Source organism: Passer montanus, unplaced genomic scaffold (assembly GCF_014805655.1).
Source record: "Passer montanus isolate IOZ18808 unplaced genomic scaffold, ASM1480565v1 scaffold105, whole genome shotgun sequence".
In the NCBI taxonomy this organism is placed as follows: Eukaryota; Metazoa; Chordata; class Aves; order Passeriformes; family Passeridae; genus Passer; species Passer montanus.
The window spans coordinates 1896348-1920751 of record NW_024357059.1 but is presented as its reverse complement, the minus strand read 5'-3'; the positions used below and the strand labels follow the sequence as shown (position 1 = coordinate 1920751).

The 24404-nt window shown below is 37.5% G+C and overlaps 1 protein-coding gene across 2 annotated transcripts in view; it reads right to left on the bottom strand.

The window, feature by feature from the left end:
* Positions 1-24404, bottom strand: part of TRPM3 (transient receptor potential cation channel subfamily M member 3) — a 373625-nt gene that overhangs the window by 76010 nt on the left and 273211 nt on the right. For both annotated transcript variants that reach the window (XM_039719170.1, XM_039719179.1), the window contains 2 exons: positions 21524-21698; positions 10796-10919 (listed from right to left, as the gene is read on the bottom strand). In XM_039719170.1, the coding sequence (XP_039575104.1) occupies positions 10796-10919; positions 21524-21698 (299 nt within the window). The remainder of the gene's footprint in view (positions 1-10795; positions 10920-21523; positions 21699-24404) is intronic.

The window sequence follows — 24404 nt, the reverse complement described above, 5'->3', positions numbered from 1 at the left end:
AGTACCTTGGTGGGTGAATCTCTGCAGAGAACTGATAAGGAACACACTGAGGACATTGGCTGAACCCTGTTAAAATGGGATACAGATGCTACTGCACTAAAAGACATGCTGTACTAAAGGCAAATATCTGGGTCAGTAAACTCTATTCCCAGCTACCTCTTTCTGTATGAGCATCATCCATCTTGGTAGATGCAAAAACAACAGAAAATTAAGGACTTAGAAATCAATTTAATAACTCATTGCTAAGAAAAAGAAAAAGCCTTTCTTCTTTCAGTGAAGAGAAAGTGCCAAAGAGCACCAACCTACTACAGACCATTGGGTTGGTAAGCCTGTTGTTGGGTTCTACCCTCTGGACAACTTGAAAAGGAAAAAAATACAGAAGGAAGAACAACCTAGTAAGGTGTGCATATGGAATCCAGGATATTTCATTACAAAGTAATAAATCCCAAGAAGCCTGTATTTAAAAGTAATATATGCTAAGGACTCACTCACATACCAAAAGGAAATAAGCTGGTAAGAGTTGCAGTTTTAGTCAAACTACCACTAGACATTCTTCTGTATTGCTCTGAAAAAGGGAAGATTAGTTTAAAAAGAAATTTTATCTGGGCTGCTCTATTTCACATTGTATCTGTGAAAACCTTTCCTATTTTTCATAGGAATATAATAGAAGTGTGTTAGAGAGTAGAACTCCATTTACCCTACCCTGCTATTTTTTGAGCCAAAAACCAATTCAGATCCAAAGAAGAAAAGAAACTTCAAAATCAAGTACTCTTTTTCTTCCATAAGGATTTGGCCCATATTATTACCTCTAGTAATACCTCCAGTAATTACCTCTAGTGTAGCTAGTATTTTCAATTGTTGGCGAGTTTACTCACTTATTTTAAAATAATGTTTTTTTTCTGCTCCTCTACCACCCCACTGGGTATTTTGGGGATGGTCTTTCTCCTATTTCCTCCTTTCTTTCCTCAGTATTCACATTATTTATAGGTTTGAAACAGCTCTTTCAGGTAATTTCCTGAGTCATCTCTACTACAGAAGCTGGGGCTACCATTCCTTACAAACACAAAATTGTATTGCACTGTACTGAAGAGATAGATTTTCAGGAAACAGGCAAACGAATCATCAGTAGAGGTTTCCCAAAAAGCTGCAAAGCAGTTGATAGGCAACTGGATTCTTGTTAAATATCTTGAATTCTTTTGGTGTGCCCATAGTGATCTTGCAAAATACAGTAGCAGATACTTTCAAAGCTGGGGCAGCTGGACTCCATCTAGGTGCAGGTGCTTGGAAGCTGACAGTCAAACTTTTTCTATAACAAACTATCTTTCATTTCCGTCGACAAAAGCTGTCTAAGTAAAATGCATGAGATTTGACCCTATAAGAAGGAAGAGACACAAGTTCACCTGCCATCCCACTAAGTCTCCCCCCACAAACAACAAATCAACAAACCACAAACAAACAAACCAACCCAGCAATAAAAAGCTGGGAAGGTTCTATCTCATTGTAGATTTTACTGAAGTATCTTAATGTGAAGAGGATTAATTTTCAGGAAAATAAACTAACTTCATCCTCATTCTGCCTAGGAAAACGCGGCAGGAAATCACTGTACCAAAACGGAGCCTTTGCAAGCAGGATTACAGCACACTGTGATAGTTGCCAGCAATAATTATTGTCCAGCAGGGCAGAAACCTGATTTTTAGGCAGGCAGGTAGAAAGCAAGTAAAAACCAAGAAGATGGGAGTAAAGAAGAGCAGCAGGATAGAAAGCAAGGTGGGAGGAGGCTGGAGAGGTGCTGGGGGGAAGCAGAAGGAAAGTGTTATTTTCTGACCTTGGACTCCACCAAAAGCACCTATTTTAAAACTGCTTTGCTCTCTGTTTTTAACCTGTTCCATCCTTGTTTGACAGATCGCTTTTTTTTCCCTTTTCTTGTACATAGTTTCTGGGTCAGCAGGGTCAGATTAGCCTTACGGGTTCCATTCATTCTTTTTTTTTTTTCTGCTGTCATGCTGATATTGCATTTGCCTTTAGAGGCAAAGTTAGGTGACGGTATTTTACTTGAGAGCAGTGAATATAAAACAGACTTTCCAGACTGTGTCTGGAAAACCAGTGTCCAGATTAGCAAGTAGTAAGACACAAAAGTTTGTTTTGCTTTAAGGAACGCTCCCTAAGCCATCATAACTGTGTCACAGCTTGCCATATTCAGGCCTAGGTGGATATATAAATTATTAACTTTTATCAATATGAGCTGCAATGCATTGGACAGTATGTTCGAGTTTGTACTCCACATGGGCAAAGTCGATTTGAACCCTAGAATGAGAAGCAAGAGCAACAGATAATAATCATCAACCATAAATTTCCCAGGCCACAGGATGGCAATGAATCTAAAAACTGTTCTAAAATAGACTAAAGCAGTGTTTGGTAAAACAAATGACAGATCATAAATATCCTTTCAAACTACCAGCATATTCAGTTCCTCTTTCCCTGCCTTTACTATCCAAAAAGTGAGTCTTTACCTCCTTACACAGCACTTTTTTCCCCCTAGGATTTATTCTGAAAACTCCACAGAGATGGAAGAGCTTATTCTGTTTGAGGTAATTTTAAAGTGCCAGGATTAAATTTGAATAGCTGTGCAGCAGAAGGCTGCACTTGTATTTATTCTGCAACATGTGAAAATGTATTTTTTTACACTATGGTAAACCTCAACCCCTTCAGAGGATGAATAAAGAGGTGAAATATGGTCAGATTTTTAGCACGAATTTGTTTAGAGAGGGAGACTGACGTGCACAATTGTACAGAAAGATGTTTTACCCTGTGTCATAAAAGAGACAAGAGATGAAGGGGAAAAATAATTCTTTAAACCTCAAATTCACTGTACCTGCTGACTAAACAATGGATAGCTGAAGATAAAGGAAAAAAAACAGGACAGCAGTGATGAGAGCAAAGAAAGCACCAAGTATTTACAAACTTAGCATTCTAAGAATGCTGCAAATTATTCAAGCTTTTAGAGATGTAATTTTTTTCTCATCATCATTTCATTACGACATCAGAAGAAAATACACAATGATTTAAAATATATTTGAAATTATTTTTTTAGTTACCTCCAGAAAAAATTTTATTGTCTTTAAATTTCATCTCTGAAATATAAATTTCACCTCTGACATATGAAGTTTTCTTATGCATCTCAGTTATATAAGTAAGAATAAAACCCCTCCCTTTTCTAAAAAAACCACAGACGCAATTGTGAGTGCAACCTGAAAGTCTCCTGTTTTAGAACAGTTTGGTTTGGCTAAATAGGCAATTGCTTCCAGAGTACATGTTGACATTAATAATTTAGCTAGGCCTACTTAAATATTTCAGCAGAAAATTACCCTGAAAATAAAAATGAGAGTTTGAAAAAACAAAACATTAAAGGAGGTCAGTTATGGAAATTGTAAAAATGGTTCAGATAACAGGTATTGGCAAGGCACTGAAATAATAGATATTCTTCTGAAACATTAAAGTCACAAGTTATGGAGAAAGTTCATCACTGAGATGGATATTCTGATACTCTAAGAAAGCAAGAATTCAGTTTGGTCATTCCCATTGCTGTATATACTGTAAAATTGAGTAATGCAAGTCATGGCCATAAAATATTGTCTGCAAGTCCTACATGCACACATATGTCTTCTGAACTGAAAATGCTGACCTTAGAAGGAAGTTTTTTGAGTTGACTGGGTGGAAGCAGTATTGATGCTGGGGACTGTTGCTCTTCAATTGCAACTTCAATTTCTAGTTTTCCTCTGCAACAATTTTCAAACAGTCTGATGAGACATGGGATGCTCAGATTGCTTTGCTATGGATGATGCAGACATATGGCTGTTCTGTATTGAGGTTGACAGTGTCATAACAACACACAGAAACCAAGCAACAAAAATAGCCACAAGCCATTAGTTTCTTGGCTGGTTTGCTGGTGAGACTAAATAGGCAATCCCTGGAAAAGGCAGTTTACATAGTGTGAGATATTCCTGTAGGACAATAAATTTTCAGCTCCTGCTTTATCTACAGAAACCCTGTATCTCATACAGTGAGCTCCTCGTCTCTGGCTGAGATATTACAGCACTAATGAATGGGTCTCTGTGCCCCATGGGAAGCCACAGAAAGGATAATTTTATTTTCTAAGAACGATAAAAAAATTATGATTTCCCAGACACTACAGATCCTGGAAGTAATAAAGGTTTCTGAATATTATCATGGAGTATATAAACTGCATTGAACCCCAATTGCAAAAATTGGTTTATATTATCTAATGTGGAATTTTGCTGTGCCACCAAGTACTGCTTTGCCTTCAATTTCTGTATCCAGAAAATTTACAGAGCTGTATAACAAATCAGTGCGTATTTCCCAGTATACCTGTTACTAGTGTAAATGGGGTAATGGATATTTTCACAAGTTTACATTTTTAGAGGGAAAAGAAACATTCTATATTTTGTTTCTGTACCTGCAATTTTAACCACAAAATATGTAAGAAGATAGGAAGCAAAAAGATTGGTAGTAAGTTAGCTTTAGCACCTATCAGATTACTTCACTGTATGCACCAAATAAAACAGAAAATGTTTGTTTACTAAATGTAAGCAAAAAAAAGGAATATTGGTCTTTGCAGACATGTTCCAGATGAGAGGATGACACAGCAGAAGTTCAGGATGGACACAATAAATAAATTCTACACTTCTGCTTCTGTGGTAGGTCTGACATCTTTGTAGTTTCTATTAGCAGATGCCCTGCCTCATCTGACAGTAGCTGAAAAGCAGATGGTATGATCAAAAGCTTTTCCAGGGTTCAGTGTAACAACAGTTCAGCTGTTTGGGTTTTTGGGTTTTTTTTGTGTTTTTGGTTTTTTTTTTGGGGGGGGGTGTTTTTGTTTTTGTTTCTTTTTGGAGGTGGGGGGTTTATATAGCTCTTTTTCTGGTGAAAGCTATTCTTTGAATTATTGAAGTGAAAAAAATTACTCCTAGCATTAAATTTTTGTTCTCTGTGGGGTCAGTGACTAATTTCAGCTAACTTAATCTTGCTTTTTGGCAGCTGAAAACACAAAATATGGTCTTAGGTCTTTACCACAAAAGAAATCAGGCGGGGTTTGCAGAATTAAAAACCTCTACTCATTATCTTAACACTTACAGAGGTAGAACCTAAGTACTAGATTAAACTTATTGATTTGTATGGGCTAGATAGGTTTAACCTTCTCCAGAATTACTAGAGTTTCACAGTCATTCCTTAAGGGGATTGGCACATCAATTTGGACACAGAGGACAAACTGTACTCCATTTTATGCTGGAAATCTTACAGAGTGTTTCCATGTGAAAACAAGAGCTGTTTTAGCAACCTGCAGGCTAGCAGTTACATGATGCTTTCCTGCCCCAAATGCCTGTTGCCAAATTATATGCTGTTCACAGCAGCTATGCTTCAAGAGCTACAGTTGACTTTTATTGTTTGAGAAGACACCAAGCCCTCTTCAGGTTCCTCTCCAAGATAAAAAAAATGATATCAGCACTAAAAAACATTTGCTGAAATGATTTTGTTGTTTCTGAAGAAAAAATTCTTGAAAAAAACCAGACCTAAATGAACTTCTAACCTCTGGGAACGGCCAAAGAAATCAAGTGACAATATGCAAGTAAATTCTTAAAAGTCCATCTGATTTAGTTAATATTTAATTCAGGTCAAAGTGTATGCTAACAAACAGTTGCAGCCAGTATTTAACTAGCATATGAGTTCACCGAGCTTGCACATCCAGCTGAAAAGGTTTTTTACAGGTAGTATATGATCAAGTCCAACTCTTCCCTGTATAAACTCTTCCAGAACCATGGACAGGTTTGCTACAGTAGCCTTTTCAGCCACAGAAATCTGAAGACGTCAAGGATCAGTAAAGCCTTATTTGTAGTCCATATAGAAAAGAGACTGCTAAATCACTGTGAGATGCTGGAATATCGATGAATCAAACACCTGGCCATTTGCAAAAGCTGATGATGCTCCAAGTAACCACAAAGGGGGGGCAAACCCATCTCTGGACACTACAGCTGGGTGGTGAACAAGATAAGGGAAGACGCTGAAAGGAGGCAAATCGTGTGAGGTGGGATAGTGCTTTTTATCATGCCAGTGTCCTTACACAAGTGGCTCAGCTTCCCACACAGCCTGAAGGTACTCATCCTTTCTGGTAATTGACTCAACTACACTGAATTAAGAGGCAGCTGTAACTTTGTTGTGTCCCATGATCCACAGTATTACATTACCTGCCTAAAACTCCCTACTCCAGCACAGGTACCTGGGCATTCCCACTGAGCCTGAGTGTTATATTAACCCACTGGACTTTGTGTGGCTTGCGCTTCCCTCAGCCCCAATGGATCGAGACTGCGATCATTGCTTCAACCAACAGATACAGAAATTGCAACAATCACATCTCATCTCTGGACCCACGTGGTGAATATACACCTTTCTAATATTATCCTTTCTTTTTCTTTCTTTTCCTTTATACATTCTCTTAAGTGTTAATTTTTATGCTTTTATACTATTGAATTTCTAACCAAAACTGCTACATTTCAAAATTAGCCGAGTATCTTATTCTACCTTAAAGTTCTCAAGTTTGCAAGTAAAAGCTTGATATTGAACCTCCCAAGATTTTTTTTTTTCCCATGCACTGCTCAGAGTAAATCAAACTTTTTCCAAGTGGACCATGACATAACAATGACGTAACAGCTTCCCAGTACTTTGTGTAAGTAACCATTAAGAAGAGTCAAAGTCCTACATAAGTGTGGCAATATTGGCATTTGAATAATAGCCATGCAAGACAGCTTTCTCATGCACTGTGCATTTTGGGAAAATGGGGATCCACCTCTGTTTGACATAAAAGCACAGAATAGCAAGCACCTGCATGATGCAGGTTGTCCTGATCTCAGCGCAATGTGCTCAGTTTCTATAGCATGACACCTCCTTTGTTTCAATCTGACAGCACCAGAACTGCAAGCTGCACATTAAGTCATCTGGAACTCCCTGCTGCCATACCCATCAGCAGCACAAAGCTGAAGTGAGGTTTGCACAGTCCCTGAGCCGTCATCATGATTGCCACAGCAGCCATACACTGTGGTACAGGAACAAGAGGGAACAGTAGAGGCAAGAGGAAAATATCTATTACTTGCTGCTGTGAGCTAGAGATGGGATTTTACTTTTTTCTTTTAGTGGGAAATTAATCAAATTGTACCTCTTGCCTCTTTGTGGAAATGTGTTCCATGAATGAATGCATGCACACAAACCTACGCCCTATGACCACACTCTCTTTGTTCTGCAATTCCTTCTTGAAAATGCAGTAGCATCAATGATGCTATCAGTTTGCTTTATGTAGTCACTGAAACTTCAGCTATTCAAGGAAACAAATTAAGTCGAAAATGGTCTTGGCAGTAATAAGAAAACAAACTTAACCAGCAGGTGGCATACACTTTATTGCTGGAGTTAATGTGCCATTTTTTATCACTAAGGTGTGATAAAAATGATTGGACCTATCGTGATTCACAACAATTTCCATTTTCTATTCAATGAATAAAAGATTAGGTGTATTCACTCTCAAAACACTATTTTGGAATAATTAGTTTTATGGCAAACATCTGTCACTGCCGCAGGTCTGATTGCTTTCAAGGACACAGACCTTTCTGGCTTGCCAAAGTGGCCATTCCCAGTGGCTGCCCAATGGAGCTCCACAGACAGACCCATGCAGCTTGCTGGAAAACACATTCCGGCTTCTGAGAAATTCACATAATGATTTGTGAACAAAGCACTCCAGCAACATGCCAGTCCAAGCTGAAAAATAAAGTGCTCTCAAAAGAGTAGAGCAGCCTGTATTTGCGAGAAAACTCAGACACCAGATTTACTATCTTTAAGGGGCAATACTAAGACTAATTTGTTTATTGAGACAGAAGCAAATACTCCTTTGAAAGCTGAAAACAGACTTCTGAGTTATTACCCAACACAATGTGTTTTTCAGGGATGGCTGAAGTTAAGTCTCCTAGGCTGCTTCCTGATTACTTAGCTTTGGTGACCCCTCATGCTTTTACGTTAGCATAAAATAGGTCTTGGCATAAACGTTTAAAAATAATTCTGTGTAAATATGACAGCAGAGAATCTCCATAAATAAGCTATAAAATAGTATCCTACCCTTGTAATCTACAGCTATATGTACACAGATAGATATGTGTAGTCTACTTCATTTTAAATAGATGTTTAAACCTTAGCCCACATTAAGTACCTTGGTCCAAATACATTTCTGAAAAAACTCTGATACTTTTAATGTCAACTCAGAGAAGTATGTAATTTCATAAAAATTATTCATTGAATTGAGAAGTGAAAATTCCTCTGTCTTGCAAATCTAACACACCTAGATCACTCCCCTTCCAGGGCCTCACCTTATCATTCATCCTCTGTGCTTCAGCTTTTATTCAACAAAAAATTTAAACTTGATCAAGTACACGGAACATTACACATAACAACAACAACAACAACAACAACAACAACAACAACAACCACAACAACGCTTCCCGGGTGTACAATTCAGAAATCATTATTTACAAGTGAAATCCAAAATGTCAGAACTTGAAAAATCTCATGATCTGAGAAAAGGGGCAATTTTTCCTATGATTATGCTTTTTCCCTGGTTACAACACTCGTATCAGATTTATACAACTGATGCCAGACTTTTCACACATTTTAAGCAGGTATAGAAGGAACAATTATTTCTAAGAAACCTTTTTGTTCCTTGCATTTGTTTCTTGCATTTTATTTTCATTCTCCTCATCCATGATTCAGCTGTATTGACGTACTTTATGAGCATCTTCCTGGCTGTACCCTGTTTGCACTCAATTATTTAGTGGCACACAGAAATAAGACATGCTTCTCCTGTGCTGTCTGCTTTGTTCTCCATCAATCCAGCAGCTGCAAAATCAGAGAGGTAGGCACAGTGACCACGAACACAGAGAAAATAGCTAGATCAATCTAGCTGCTGCTGAGCTCTCTGAGACAATCTGTTGCCTCTTCCATCCATTTTTTGAGGCGTTGATCAGACTAATGATGGTCACCTCATCAAGCAGTGTTTTTCCTTAAGTCAACAACCAAATTAGAGGGTCCTTTGAGGAAGGACAAAAGCTGGGACAATTGTGGAAATGTGAAGCATCTAGCTTTGTAGGAACAAAAGACTTCTTTAAAGTCACCACTCACCCCTGGAAGTACTTCACAGCCCCAAGGTCACCCATTCCCTCTGGTTATGCTGCCTTCAGGACCATGAGCACCACCTTTCTTTTGCATACATACAGGAGGCTGTGAGTCTTACAGGACACTATTAGCCTAGCAACCACACCTGAGACATAAAATCTTTCCAGCTTACCAGTATTAGAATTAGCTGAGTACAACTTAGGTACTAGACAGAAACAACTGTTCTAATGTATTAGATTTATATATAGTTAAGCTAGTGTTAAAAATTCAAATTCAGAATACTTAATTTTGGGCGCACCATCTCCTGAGTAATAGCTCTTCACAAGATTAGTAGGTGGAGAATGTCAGTGGTTACAAATGATGGATATCTGCAAAGAAACCTGTAACTAATGCACAGCCTTGCTTGGACTACAAATCTTAATGTGAATACTATGGACAGAATCTTTACAGTTATTCCTCATTAGCAGGGTTTGTTCACAGCCTGACAACCCGTTCTGGATTTAGATGTCTGGAATAATCAAGAATTGCATTTTACTAGTCTAGATAATTCAATATCTTCCTCTGCTTTCTATCTGTCATTCCTTTTTCATTCCTGCCTTTGTCCCCCTTTTTCCATTCCTCCCTCTCTTCCTCAGTCTTTTCTTTTCTCTTCTATCTATAAGTATGCTTTTTAGGTCTATATGCAGAACAGTCGTTTACAAGTAGGTGCTATTATTATTATAATGATTTATTATTGCTACTATTAGAATTACTACTACTACTACTACCACCATCACTACTACTATTACTACTGAAATGCCCAAAAAATAATTAATGCTGTTATCCTAAAAAACTCACTCTTTCTGATCAGTGGATCAGAAATGTTACAGCAAATTTGCTTTAGGGTATTATCATCAACATTGATGTGAACCAAACCCAAACCTTAGAAGAAAGTTTAAGTTATAAAACTTAAGCATGTCTGTCCTATCAGTTTGTGACAGATAAAATCCACAAGAAATGAATCACAATTTTTTTCAGTGTGCTTTTCCTTCAAAAATATTTCTGCAAAAGCAGCCTCATTGATCTCCAAGAAACTGTTGAAAGATGTTGTCCTCTTCAAGAAAATACAAGAATGTGTTCAAAGGATAGCCTTGCCACTGCACAATACGAGCCTCAGAGACAAGCTGCTTTCATTTCATATCTTCACAGTAGGGTAATAGTCCTTGTGATACTTCTGCAACTCTACAGCACCTTTAAAATACAATCCCAGGGACAGATGCATAATTATGCTTTTTCTGCTTTCTGTAGTTGCATGAAGTAGAATTGTAGTTATGATATGCCTGAGGATGACTGAAAAATAGTAATATCCATGTGCTACTAGCTAGATTCTATGTTGTCAGAGGAAATGTAGAGGAACTGACAAAAGGGATCAGATTTGTTGCATTAATTACTTTAAAAGCAAAAATATAGAGTAAAGTAAACAAAAGTCAGCATGATATCACTTTAAAGTCTAGAAAACAGAGATCAGATTTATGATATCTTCCAACAGGTACATAAAAGACTTGATCAAAACAATGCATTGAACTCAACATACCAGCTCCTTCTTCTTCATGCACTCCATGAGGATAATGAAGAGGTGCTGTGCCTGGGTTCGGGTGTATGTGAAAGTCTTCTGGATGGTAACTAGCAACTGGTCCCTCAAAGACTCGTTGATAAGTCTGAAATTCAAAAAGAAAATATTAAGTAAAAAACCAGACATGAGTGAACACTGTAACTTCAACTTTTTTTCAGGGACAAAGTTCAAAAAAACAAGAGACAGCAGATCACTGAAGGTTGTTTTGGGCAGGTTTCAAGATCAGAAATTGCTGAAACCATAAGAGACAAATTGGAAAACACTGCTCTAGGAGAAAATGTTGATTGTGCTGAGGTCCCTTGTCCACAAAGTTTTCATATCAGTTCCCACATATTGCATGACAGAAGGTCATTCAAACTATCAGCTCAGTGGGATTTCCTAACAAAAACAAGAACCATACTGACAGTCTGAATTTGAGGGACACCAACACTTTTAAGTGAACTGAAGACTCCTTTCTATCAGTGAGTTAGAAAAATTCAACTTGTAGTTAATTTTATGAAACTGGGAACATTTATGTTGTCAGTGGTTTTGATTTTAGATTCAATATGTCAATTCACCCTACTGATGCTACACAAGACCTCATAAGCAAACAAACAAATTTCTCTGCTCCTTACTCCACTCAAAGAAAACATTTTGGTTTTGGCCATGTTGATCTTCCTGAAGCCCAAGAGAACCCATTTTATATTCCTCCTCAATGCTAAGGCCATTACTTGCAAAAAGTGGCCCAACAGCAGAAATAAATAGTAATAGTACATGAAATATAAGTACTACCTATCTCTTAATAACAAAAAGCCTGTTCCTCAGGACTTTTCTGGGTGAAACATTTCAGTTCTCGATGTCAAAATTACAAAATAGTGGGCTTTAATTTAGAACAGGTATTATTTGGTCCTTCAATACTACCAGCAGTTTTCTCACTTAAAAATTTTATCTCAGTGTTTCAAATTAGCTAAGTTGGAATATTTTACGGAATAAGTCATTCAGTGGAGCGAAAATCAGATAATCTTCATGTCTCACACTTTAGGCCAGAAGATAAAAACTCATTTAGTCCTGCAGCAACTGCAGAGAAATATCAGGAGGAGCAGTTATCTAAAAGCCATTGTTAGCTTAGGGCAGCTGCTTTCGGAGAACAATGACCAAATCCTTCATTGTTGCATACTATTGGCTAAAGGTGCCTGCACTGAAGAGGCACAAATGGGACTGCAGGATATTCACTACAACACTATATTTCAAATCTAATTTATTATCTAGTCTTTATACCCGCAGCAAACATGTTGTTAGAAAAGACAACAAATGGGAATGGGAAAAAAGTGCATGGAAGTACATAGAAGATCTGACATATGGAATGCATATGTTCTGTACTACGCGAATTTGATTTTGGCAGTAAATATTCCTGTTGAGTAGATCTTTGACTTCAAAAAGAAGCCTGGAAGGCATATGTCAATATGTTTGCATTAAAATGAGTGTACATGGGATTTTAGATCATGCTGTGTGGACGGATCACTGTTCTTTCTATGCCTGGCTTCTTCTGTTGTATTCTACTTTATCTCAGACTCCCTCTGAGTGGTAAGTCTTCCTCTGCACTTCCTGTTTTCATCTAAGAGTGGTCTGGCTCCTGGATGTCCTATTTCCTGGGATGCTGGAGAGGTAGCAACCCTGCATCTATTGCTCATGCATTAGGCAGCATGCAAGCATACTCCTTCCCTGCAGCATGACCTGCCTCCCTCACAAAAAGGCAACACGTGATGAGTTAAAACTTCCAGCCCTCTTGGAGGACAACACTGGAGATGGCAGCAGAAGAGTTGCTGTGTGTGAATTACAAGAGAGATAACCTGACCTTGCTCTGTACAGCAGCAAGGATGTTGCAAGCACAGGGGGACATGAAACACAATGTCAAGAATACAAATAGAAATGTAGGACTCTCTGCTAAAGAGAATCAGCTTGGAAATACTGATACTCAGACAAGCACTAATATGCTTTGAGTTGCAGGCTAGTAGGTAATGATAGAAATTCTGATTTTAGGCTCTTGAAAAAAAGGTGTTTGAAATTTGCTTTAATCAAATTGAAACAAAATGGTGCTATCACTCTATTTATAAGTAGATCAGAACGATGCAATTTTCCATCCTTTGAAGGAAGAAATTAAAAAGAAGTTATTCACAATGAACAAGTTTTCTAAAAACATCACCTGGAGAAGCTAAAGAGATTCATATAAATAACTAATTTCCTTGGAAACTATATATGAAAGTGAAATATAGGAAAGAACAGGGAAATTATATTAAAATTAATGGACTTGGAAGATTCTTGAATTAAAAATTTCAGAAAACATTTCCAAAGTTTCTGGAATGTAATCCATCCCACTTTCTTATAATAATCTAATTTTCCTTAAAAAATGTGTAGAATCCAAACGTGAAATTTCATTTCAGAAATTGTCTCTCTTTCAGGCCAACACACAGAGAAAGCAAGAGAAAGTTACACTGAGTGAAAGCAGAATTGTCTCTTCAGAAACCATCATTTTTCTTTCTTGAATTAAAGCTCTCAGAAACTCTATAATAGTATTACTTTAAACAGCATGAAAAGCAAACTTCATGTGAAAGATACAGAATTTAAAAAACCCAAAAATTCAAAAGTGCTTCCTTAACTACAGGGTAAAACATCCATAGTGCTGCTCAGAAACTTCCTGTAGTCATAATTTTATTTATGGAGTTTTCTACCCTCACTAAATGTTTTTCTTTAACATCTCCTTGGTCTGCAAATCTACATCAAGCCTATTCAACGTCTTTGTAGATCAAAAACTTGAAGTGATTATAATTACAAACATAAACAAAACAGCAATCTTTCCAGTAAAGTAATCATAGCTTTGTTTGCACTGAAATCAGTTATATCAAGAATGTGTCACTTTTATTCCTTAGGAGTCTATAAATGTTAGAAGATATCAAAACGAAGTTCCCAATTGTGCAGTCCAGCCGGGACAAACACAAGCTGTTCCATGCTATTAAAGGCAAAAAAGGTTAAATGTCTGTCTATGAGGCAGACACCAAATCCAATTTGTGTTAAACAAGTAATTTTACAGAGTACTGTGAGCAAAACAACTATGACTTGCAGGTGGGGGGATGACTTATCTGCTTTGCAAACACCACTACATTTCTTACACACACACCTTAAATCCGTACTTTTTCAAATCAAGGATTCCTAGTTTTAGATTCAGGAAAAGAGATGGGCCCACTTTACCAGACTGAAACACTACACTTATGAATTCCATCAAAGTCACCATAGACTGAACAGTGTCAGAAGAAGACAATATTTTTATCATCTTTCTAGTTGGCTTCAGTTCTAAAAGTATTTTGCAACATGCCAGTAAAATCCTTTTTGGGGCATTTTGATGGCATGATTCTCTGAATTCCACTTACTTGACATGGAAAGAATACTGCTCCTGCCTAAACAAAATGTACTACAAAACAACTGTGTAACCTGTTCTTTTTCTTCCTCATGTAGTTTGAGGAATTCTTTCATTCTTTCATTCCCAAAATATATAAGACATGGCCATTATCCTACGAGTCCAGGTCTATTCCGCTTTTTTTTTCTTTCCCAGAGATTCCAGATTGCTGATGGAATGTAGGTAGTTAATGTAAAAAAATCTGTCATCTAAAGTAGAGCTATATACAATTACATTTATTTTCAGAACAGAAATTTAGTCATAATTGTTGCCTAAGTGTGTGTGGTGTTTGCTTGTTTTCAGAAGATGCCAACCTTAGTTTTTACACATCAGATTATCAGAACTGAACTGTATGGCTTTCCAGAAAAGTCAGGATATTGAATTTTAGGAAAAAACCCTTGCATGGGCTCAAGAAGTTAGTCAATAGGACCCCCTGGGAAATGGCTCTCTGGGCAGAAGAGCTGCCCTGGGAAATTGCCCTCAAGGAGCAGAACAGAGCTGGTAGATCTCTAAGGACACTTTCCATACAGCACAAGAATGAGCCATCCCCAGGTGAAAGAAATAGGACAAGGAAAGAAAGAGACCACCATGGAGGAGTGGAGACCTGCTGGTTAAACTAAAAAAAAAGCAGAAAATGCACCATCAGTGGAAAAGCTACAGGTAACCTGAAAAGAATTTAGGGACACAGCCCAGCTGTGCAGGATGGGGTGAGGAAAGCCAAGACAAAGAGGAAGCTGAACTTGGCAAGGGATACACAGGATAACAGGACGGGTTTCTATGGGTATGTCAGTGAGAAAAGGACGCTTGAAGAAAACATTTACACCATCTGGTAAGAATGCTTGCAAACTTGCAATGATGTACAAAGAAAAGGCTGAGGTATTCGACTACTGCCCAAGGCCAAGTGCAAAGGCCTGCATCTGTGTTGGGACAACCCCCAAGAGCAGCACAGGCTGAAGCATGAACAGATCACAAACGGCCCTCTGGAGAAGGACCTGTTGTGTGAAGGGCTGGACAAGAGACAACAGTGGGCACTCACAACCCAGAGAAACAATCATGTCCTGAGCTGCATCCAAAGCCCTGTGGGCAAGCAGGGCAAGAAAAAGGATTCTGTCTCTGCTCTGCTCTGATTAGACCCCACTTCAGTGCTGCATCCAGCTGGGGTCCCCAGCACAGGAAGGACATGGACCTGCTTGAGCAGGTGCAGAGGATGTCTTGTTTTTGATCAGAGGACTGGAACACCTCTCCTGGGAGGAAAGGCTGAGAGTTGGGGATGCTCAGCCTGGAGAAAAGAAGGCTCTGAGGAAACCTTATTAGAGCCTTTGAGTGCTTGTAGGTTGCCTGTAAAAAAGATGGGGACAGACATAGGAGCAGGGCCTGTTGTAATAGAACAACAACAATGTTTTTAAGACTAAAAGAGTGTTGATTTAGATTAGATATAAATAAAATGATGTTTACTACGTGGATGATAAAACAGTGAAAGAGGTGTCCCAGAGAGCTGGTAGGTGCCTCATCCCTGGCAACATTCAGGGTCAGGTCAGACAGGGCTCTGAACAAGCTGATCTACTTGAAAATGAACTTGCCAGGGGAGTCAGATTTGATGACCTCTAGAGATGCCTTCCAATCAAAACTTTTCTATGTTACTATGATTCATTGTTTAGGATCAATCAGGAGAGTCCACTTCAAAAACCTGAAGTGACAAAGAAAAAAAGGCAATGCTCTGTTTCTGTCCAAGATATACTGGATGATTAAACAGTAAAGCAAAACTTTATTCATTTGGCTGATGCAGAAGACAGATAACATTTTGGCCTACTCCCTCTTCAGAAAGAACACTTTTTTAAAGCTATGCTTAATATTTGAGGAGATAGGAGACGTTTCACTTAATCTTTCAACTTCATGGCATATGATTTTGTAGTGAGCATTGGAGAAAGATATGGCATATAGCTGACCACCTAACTTGTTTAACTTTCTTTTTCTTCAAGGATTTTTAGTACTGGAATCATACAATATACTAGAGAGTTAAAAAGATTATATACTAGTCCACTTTCAAAATGCAACTTCATCATAGATTTAAAAAAATGTATTGTTCTCAAAATGCTTTGAAATGTCTTTCAATTATACACTTCACTTAATGAATTGCACATAATCTGTTTCTAACTTTTCATTTTTGAAGTATTTTTTCCCAAGATAAGATAATATGTGCATAAAATATCAGTGGGATATGAAAACTTCTCTGCCCTTCCTGATAGGAAGCTTAGGGGATTTTTTGTTTTAATTATGATTTGCACTCTAGAAAATCACACCTTATGTAAGAAACATGACCAAAGCCTCTGGTCATATTTTTTTCCACTGGATTACAAATAAGGTACAGTTGTGCAATTTTGCAGGACTGGCTGAGTGTCTTACACATTTTCAAATCCACACATTTTACATATCATTGTTCTGTGAAAAGACAGAAAATAAATGATTTGTAATAAATAAATTATTATTATTAGTAGTAATAAAATAAATGATATGTGGTTATTCCCTTATTGTGGGCAAACAGGGATGATTTCTGTGTGCTTTTATGAGGAATCAGCTTCACTGCAGACCTTCACTGGTAGTTGTTCTACATAATTTTTCCCTGACCACAATTTATTGAAGGGCTATTTCTTCACCAAAAGAGAGATTAATATATTGACCCTCCCAAGGTCAACAAATTGACCTTCTTGTGTCCTGGTTTTGATTTGCAAAGTACTTTGTTACAAGAGAAAAGTAATGTTATAAAAATATGCAATGTGAAACTAATTTTACAAATTAATTCAGACATTATTTGGATCCATGATTCCCAGTCTTGCGGTACAGACCGTGGGGGATACTGAAGAACGATATCATACATTATGATCCCTTTTGCTCAAAGTTTAAAATTCCTGTATTTTGCCTAATAGCAAAAATGTTTTTAAATAACAGTCTTCAGATTTTAATCCTAAAACCTATGCCACAGTGATGCAGAGAAAGATCAGTCCAAAGGTAATCTTTAATGATTTCCATATGAGGATGCTCATTTAAAGCGCAGAGAATGTTTGGTATTTCCTTGCGAACATTAGGCAAGAAGTACATTTTTATGGCATTAAATTGAACTCTTAAGATTCTCATGCTTGTAGGAGTAGAACTGATAGAGTAGTTAATGAGGTATAATTTCAACTTGGAGACTGCATTCAAATATTGCAAGTAATTTCTCATTCAGTAAGGAAATATTTTTCTAAGAAGTGACATAATTCTAACCTAGTGTTTTGTTTCTCTCTCTACTGAATTTTAAATTCAGTATTTAATAAAGAAAAAAAAAGTCTGAGAATTAAAAGCTTCAAAGCATTCCAATAAAGTTGCACTTCACATTTGTTTTACTTTCAGCTTTTGCTTTTATGCAAGTAAATGAAATGAAAAGGCATCCATCCTTGATTATACAATCCAAAATACTCCAGCTGTCATGGAGGAGATTTACTACCAATGAAGATATACACTTAGGGCATAGTAGAGACTAAATTTACATTTTTATGATTGATCTTATGTTCTCACTCCCCAATGGTGTTCATTGTATTTTCAAGTAAAAGAAAAAAATAAATGCTTCAGAGCCTGAAAAACCTGACCTTTAAATCAAGGCCAATAGTGAAAAGCAGCCAAATAATCCTTCCAATTTACCACATGGGGAATGCTGCATTTAAGATGTCTTCTTATTTAAGTTATACTGTGGGCATACCTTGTTTGTCATTAAAATGTAAAAGGTACCAGGAATTTACTCGGCTCTACTAAATTACTTCTGAGAATTTTATTTACTTGTACTGAAATGTAGCCACCTATTGAATTCTTAAGACTCTGTTACAGACTTTTCCAGACCAAGGAACCAAAATTTAGTTCCTGATATTACAGCCCTAGTAAATTTAAACCCTCCCCCGATGTTATTTCTGTGTACCTGACACTCATAATGCTAAAACCTCAGCTCAGTGGACAACTGCACGTGTGCCTTACCTCCCCCTGAAACTTCAATTAGAGAGATGAGACAATGAGACCCCCAAACTGATTTTCCCTCAAAGACTTTTCCTTCAAGGTGTGCTTCACCGTTCCTTCTGCTGTGGTTGTGGTGCCTCGCAGGGCGGCAGGCGGCACCTCCTGCGAGGCAGTGCGGGCACAGCTCCGGGTTGTGCTGGCAGCTCCTCCACTGAGGCTGCTCTCACACTGAAAACTCCTACTCAACTCCAAACTCCTATGGATGTGAAACGTTGTCATCAGGAGAGCCTACAACTGGGCCTTAAAAAGACTGATTGAAGCTTGTCTCCTGCCCGTTCAAAGATGCACCAGCAATGGCATTGTACTGCATTTGTTAATATAAGAAATCATTAATTTTTCTTCTCTGTAGAATATTCTAGGAAGAATAATTAACAAGGAGGGAAGGCTGGCGCAATGCAATTCTCTGACACGCGATACAAAAGGACCTGTTGGGCAGATAGGCAATTGCTCAATACACTAAAGGATTTCTTTAAATGGATGGATTGGCACAACACTGATAAAAAGTCAAGCAGAAAGATGTATTTATTCTCTGTCATTTCCAGACATAGCTAATCTCTCCATGGAAACAAACTTTCAAATTAGCTTCAAAGCTCATAGATCTCACAGCAGTGCTTAGTAGACACACACACACACATTTTTATGTGTAGAAAATTAATCCTTGTTGGGCTGCCTTGAGTTAGAATTTAAGATTGTGCAAAGTAAGCATAATAATATAACTGTGCAAGTGAATTTGTTTCTACCATTAATCATCTAAGTGTTGAATTATTTAAATCAGGTACGCAGTCCATAGCAGCTTGAAGATATGCTGTGTCTCAGAGAACACCTTGCTTCTGACAGGAGAGCAGATTTAAAATAGGTTTTTGATAGTCTGATAACCTTGATAGTCTGATTGCACAGTTACTGCAGAATTAAACTTTGCATGTAACTTAGATGTATTACCTTGCTTTAGAGTTTAATAAACACAGTTTTGTATAACCTACTTAGATCATATCCAAAAGAAACAGCTATTAGCTGAATTCAGTTAACATGGCGCTTATTTGGTATTCTACTCATAATGCTAAGCGCTACTCAAACATAGGTTAGAGACAGGGAAAAAGGATCCAATTTGTAGTTGAAGTCTAATTAATTTGGATAAAATATTTTAATGAATATAATGATATTGATGTTTTACTTCTAGTATTATTAAAAATATCACTGCATGCCAGAGTGGTGTTTTATGAACAAGGATGAATACACAGACATTTCCACTAGCTCGTTTGGCAAATTTCCTTGTTTGTGCATTCTATTTAGTGCAAAGTGAACAGAAAAAATGAGTAATTTTGTTGGTTGATAATGTTTCAGGAAACAATCTGGAATGGGACCCTGACATTAAGAAGACCCATAGTAAGACAGAATAATACCTTTCACAAAGCCAGATATGAGAGTGTCAGGTAAGAAATTGCTTGTTCTGCCTCTACGGATACCATAACTTGCCTTTTCTACAGGCAAGAGTTTGTGATGATGAAATAGAACCACAGCATCATAAATTCACAGAATCATAAAATGGTCTGGGTTGGAGAGGATCTTTAAGGATCATCCAATTTCAACGTTCTTGCCATGGGCAGGGACAAATTTCACTGAACCAGGTTCCTCAGAGCTCCATCCAACAGGGCCAGCAACAATTCCAGGGATGGGGCATCCACAGCTTCTCAAGGCATCCATGCCAGTACCTCAATACACTCACTGTAAAGGATCTTACTTATATCCAGTCTAAAGCTACCCTCTTTCAGTTTTAAATCATTGCCCCTTGTCCTGTCACTACAGGTCCTTGTAAAAAACCTTTCATACAAGCTCCATTTATATATTCAAATAAATTAATTAAGTCTTCTCCTGTTTGGTGGCTCAATACACTCACTGTAAAGGATCTTACTTATATCCAGTCTAAAGCTACCCTCTTTCAGTTTTAAATCATTGCCCCTTGTCCTGTCACTACAGGTCCTTGTAAAAAACCTTTCATACAAGCTCCATTTATATATTCAAATAAATTAATTAAATCTCCTCCTGTTTGGTGGTTTTGGACTTAACAATTGTTTGTTTGGTTGGTTTTTTTTTTTTGGTTTTTTTTTTGTGTTTTTTTTTTTTTTTTCCTTTCTGGTGATATGAGAGCACAGACAAGGTTGATGTACAGATGTACATGGCAAATACAAGCATAAAGAATATGTTATGTGAAGTGTTATCAGCGAGGTCACTGAAAACAGAGAAACAACTTCTCAAAGATTCAGTGAAACCTGGCACATTCATATATTTGACAGATGTAACGCTGTACTAAGCACAAACCTGAATATAAAATAGATTTAAGCATTTGTGGAAAACGATCTGTTTCCCAGTAGGAGTTTTGGGTTGAGTGAGTTCATCATCACATTTGCTTCTAAAACACATAAGACATGCTTGGTCTAGAGCTCAGTGTTTACAGATTTATATTTTTAAATTGTTAAATCTTCCCTTTATTTGTTATTTTCTACTCTGGGCATCAGACTGAGTTCTGATTTTGGAACTTCTGGGAGGAAAAGTCCATGATCATTGCTGAACACTTGGAAACCCTCTGAGCGTGCTTGTAGCTGTCAGGTAAGGAACAGGTTAGGGCAGCCACAAGGCTGTGGACAAAGAAAGCTTCAGCAGTTTCTAATGGACATGCTGCTACTCTTGATCTAGGATGCCTGTAGCCTTATTTGCAACTGAACCCTTACAAGGCAGAGCCAAATCCTTGTTAACTGGCTCCTGGGAAAGGCCTATCCAAGAGACAGACCAAGAAGACAGCCAAACTTCTTCAAGAGGATGCAAAGAAGGGCTCCTCAAATTAATTTTTTCTGTCATAAACAATCTCACGTATGGTGGTGACACACTACAGAGTAATTTTCTCCAGGGCTGGAGTAGCTGCTGCTGCCAGAGCAGGGCCACTAAGATGATGAAGGGACTGGATGACCCCATATATGAGGAAAGGCTGAGGGAGCTGTGACTCTCCAGCCTAAAGCAGAGCAGGCTCAGAGATGAGGCTTGTTTTAAGTCTTGTTTTGTTATGCTCTGAATACCTTCAAAATTTTACCCATATCAAACATGGAAATGGCCATGTGAGGTAGGTGTTGCTTCTGTACAATATGGTTAATAATTTCCTGTGCTCTACTTTATCACTGAATTGAACCTGTGGATGGAGAAAGAACACATGCTATGAAATTACTTACCCTCCTTCTTCAGAATATTTGTGGCCAAAGGCAAGGATGTCAGATGCTCGGCCACTGCCATCACATATCACAACAGGAACAGGAGGAGTGTCACGCAGGTATTCCAGAACAATGGAGATGACATTGGGACCTCCTTCCACAATAAGGGCCACCACTGGAACCCCTTGGCCAATTCCTGGAGCAAAAGAAAGAAACAAAAAAACCAAACCAACACAAAACAGCCAACCAACCAAAAACAAAACAAACCACAAACACACACAAAACAAATAAATAAATAAATACAACAATAAAGAAATTTAAAAAGTGCAAAGCCAGCAAGGCAAACAAGACATAACAGAAGACAGAAGAAAAAGAATCAGACTGAAATAATCACATTATGACTGTACAGTGTAATGTCAGAGAAAATGCATTCAGTAAATCATTATTTTGAGGACAGATGGGACCAGTGTAGCTATCTCCTCAGTTCCACTGCATAAACCATTATATTCTGGAATTATCTACTATTTCAAATACAATAGTTATGTTTAAATAGACCATGCTTGTTTTTTTTTCAAAAAGACCAAATCTTGTTTGGAAATCATAAAGAAACTACTGCATTTCTTCCTCATGTGTTCATAATAAAGACTGGAATCTTGCTTGTGGTCTAGCTTTTGCATGATATCAGCTTCCCATCACTGGGTCTTCCAATAGTTTTGCTTGTTGTTTCAAAATTACCTCCATGATATTTTTTCCTGCTCTGTGGGATCCACTTTGAGGATGCAGTTGGGCAGCCCTTTAACCTTCTCTTCAACAAACTGAACACATTCTCTTGCAAGTCAGTTCTGTACCTGTGTTTCACCTCTAACCAGTCTCACAGTTTTTCTCTGAATTCTCTCCAATTTTGCAGCGTGTTCCTTGAGTTGCAGACCCCACACCAGGTACATTGCTCCAAAGAGAGCTGAACTGGTGCCTAACCAAAGGAGAGGCATCTTCATTTTATGCACTTTTGGTGTAATTACATGGGATCCCTCTGCAAAAATGGTAACACAGACTGCCAGGAAAGTTTTGTGGATTTAGAGAAAGGCAATTTGATGCCAGGCTGGTGTTAATATAGCTAGAAAAGGTAGTCACTTGACCAGCTGAGATTAGGACATTCAAAAGGACTCTGGCAACAGAAGAAGTTGAACATTTTCTATTAGAAATTTTTTCCTGACAGAAGTTCAGAAGTTTCTTTTCCTTTTCAAGTAGCTTTTTCTAAAAAAACCTATATGCATTCTGCACAAAATTCTGCCATTTCACCAAAAAAAGAAAAAGAAAAAAATGTCCTTCACTATTAATAGCTGGGTTTGAAAAAGTTGCACAAAGCCATGTAACAACTGTTAATAAGTCTAATGAAGTTTTCATTTAGAGAGTGTACAATTCTCCAAAGCAAAAGTAAGTCTGTGAAGCTGGAGCATTAAATCTGATTAAACCCTCTAGAAATATTCACAGATCAAATGATTTTCAATAATTTTAAGGACTTGAATTACTGTCAAAAATTAGATAAACTATTCTTTAAGAAAGACAGAAAAAAACTCTTATCTATATATGTAAAAGGAAAATATTCTAGGCATTTCTTGAAACATTTTGAAGGAAATATTATGTTTTCTGAAGTGATTCTCAGCATGCCTTGTAATGTTTGTCTCTACTGTTTGTCTGTGGCTTTTTTATCATTAACTTAAGTAAAATGTGTGGTGCTTATTAATGTTAAGAAAACCACAGGTAGAATTATGAAATGTAGGCTAATGAAAAAGCATATGAGGGGTGGAGTATAACAAGGTGATTAACAGAATGATTTGCACAGAGAGCAAGGGTCAATTTTTTCTAATAATATTAAAGACTTCCCTGAATTGCTGTTCTACCCAATCTAGACACCTGCTAATAAGATAATATTAAGAAGAATTCTTAGTAATGTGACAAATTGTGTCTGGATGATCTTGAGGATTAATAGAAATCGAGAAAGTTCACAATTTGAGATGAAAAGCCATTTATGTGGTGTTTAATAAAAGAGGGCCGTAAACTGGGAACGCATTAGGAGGAAACACTAGAAAAGCTGATGAAAAGAGGGCTGTCTTTGTTATAGGAAGACTACGAGGAAAAGTTATGATCCTGGAATACACACAGCAAAACATTTTCAGGAGGAAATGGGCAATTCAGTGCCATTGTGCAAGCCACTCCGGAAATTCCATCCAAAATACTATCTGTACCTGTGCTCAGGCTGGCTCAGAAAGAACAAACTGGAATGAATGGAGGAAAAAGCCAAAAGGAGTGTATATAAAGTTGTCATCTTATGAGACAAGATTCAATGAGTTTGACTCATCTTCCTAGCACATTAGGGGGGGAAAGACACCATGACTGAATACTGCCATGACATACAGAACATTAGAAATTATCAGTTTTAGATAGAGTTCAGAAGATTCTTGTTTACCAGAGGAGTGAAGTCTCTACAGCCTTCTTGTAAGACTAAAAGGGAAAACTTTTTGTATTGAAATGATGCTCTGATGCTCACCAATCATCATAATTGCAGTTCTGTTGTGTATCTTAAACTGTTCCTGAGGCAGGTTCTGTCCTTCTGCAGAAAGTCTGTTCATTCCCAGTGTTTTCCACAAGATAAAAATTCTCATAATATAAATAATTATGGTTAGTCTAAATAGCTGAACTATTTTTGCGGTTTTGGGCCATTTGAAAATATGTCTAAAATTTCTCTTGCAATCTTTGATTTTCCTTATAAATTTTTGTCATATATATTTTAAATAAAAGCCTTTATAGTCACAGGAGTTGCCAAGCATATAAAAGTTCTCTGCAAGTGTTCCAGTTGTGTTTCACTGTAGTTAATCAGATGGCAGTTTTTCTGTACTCTGGT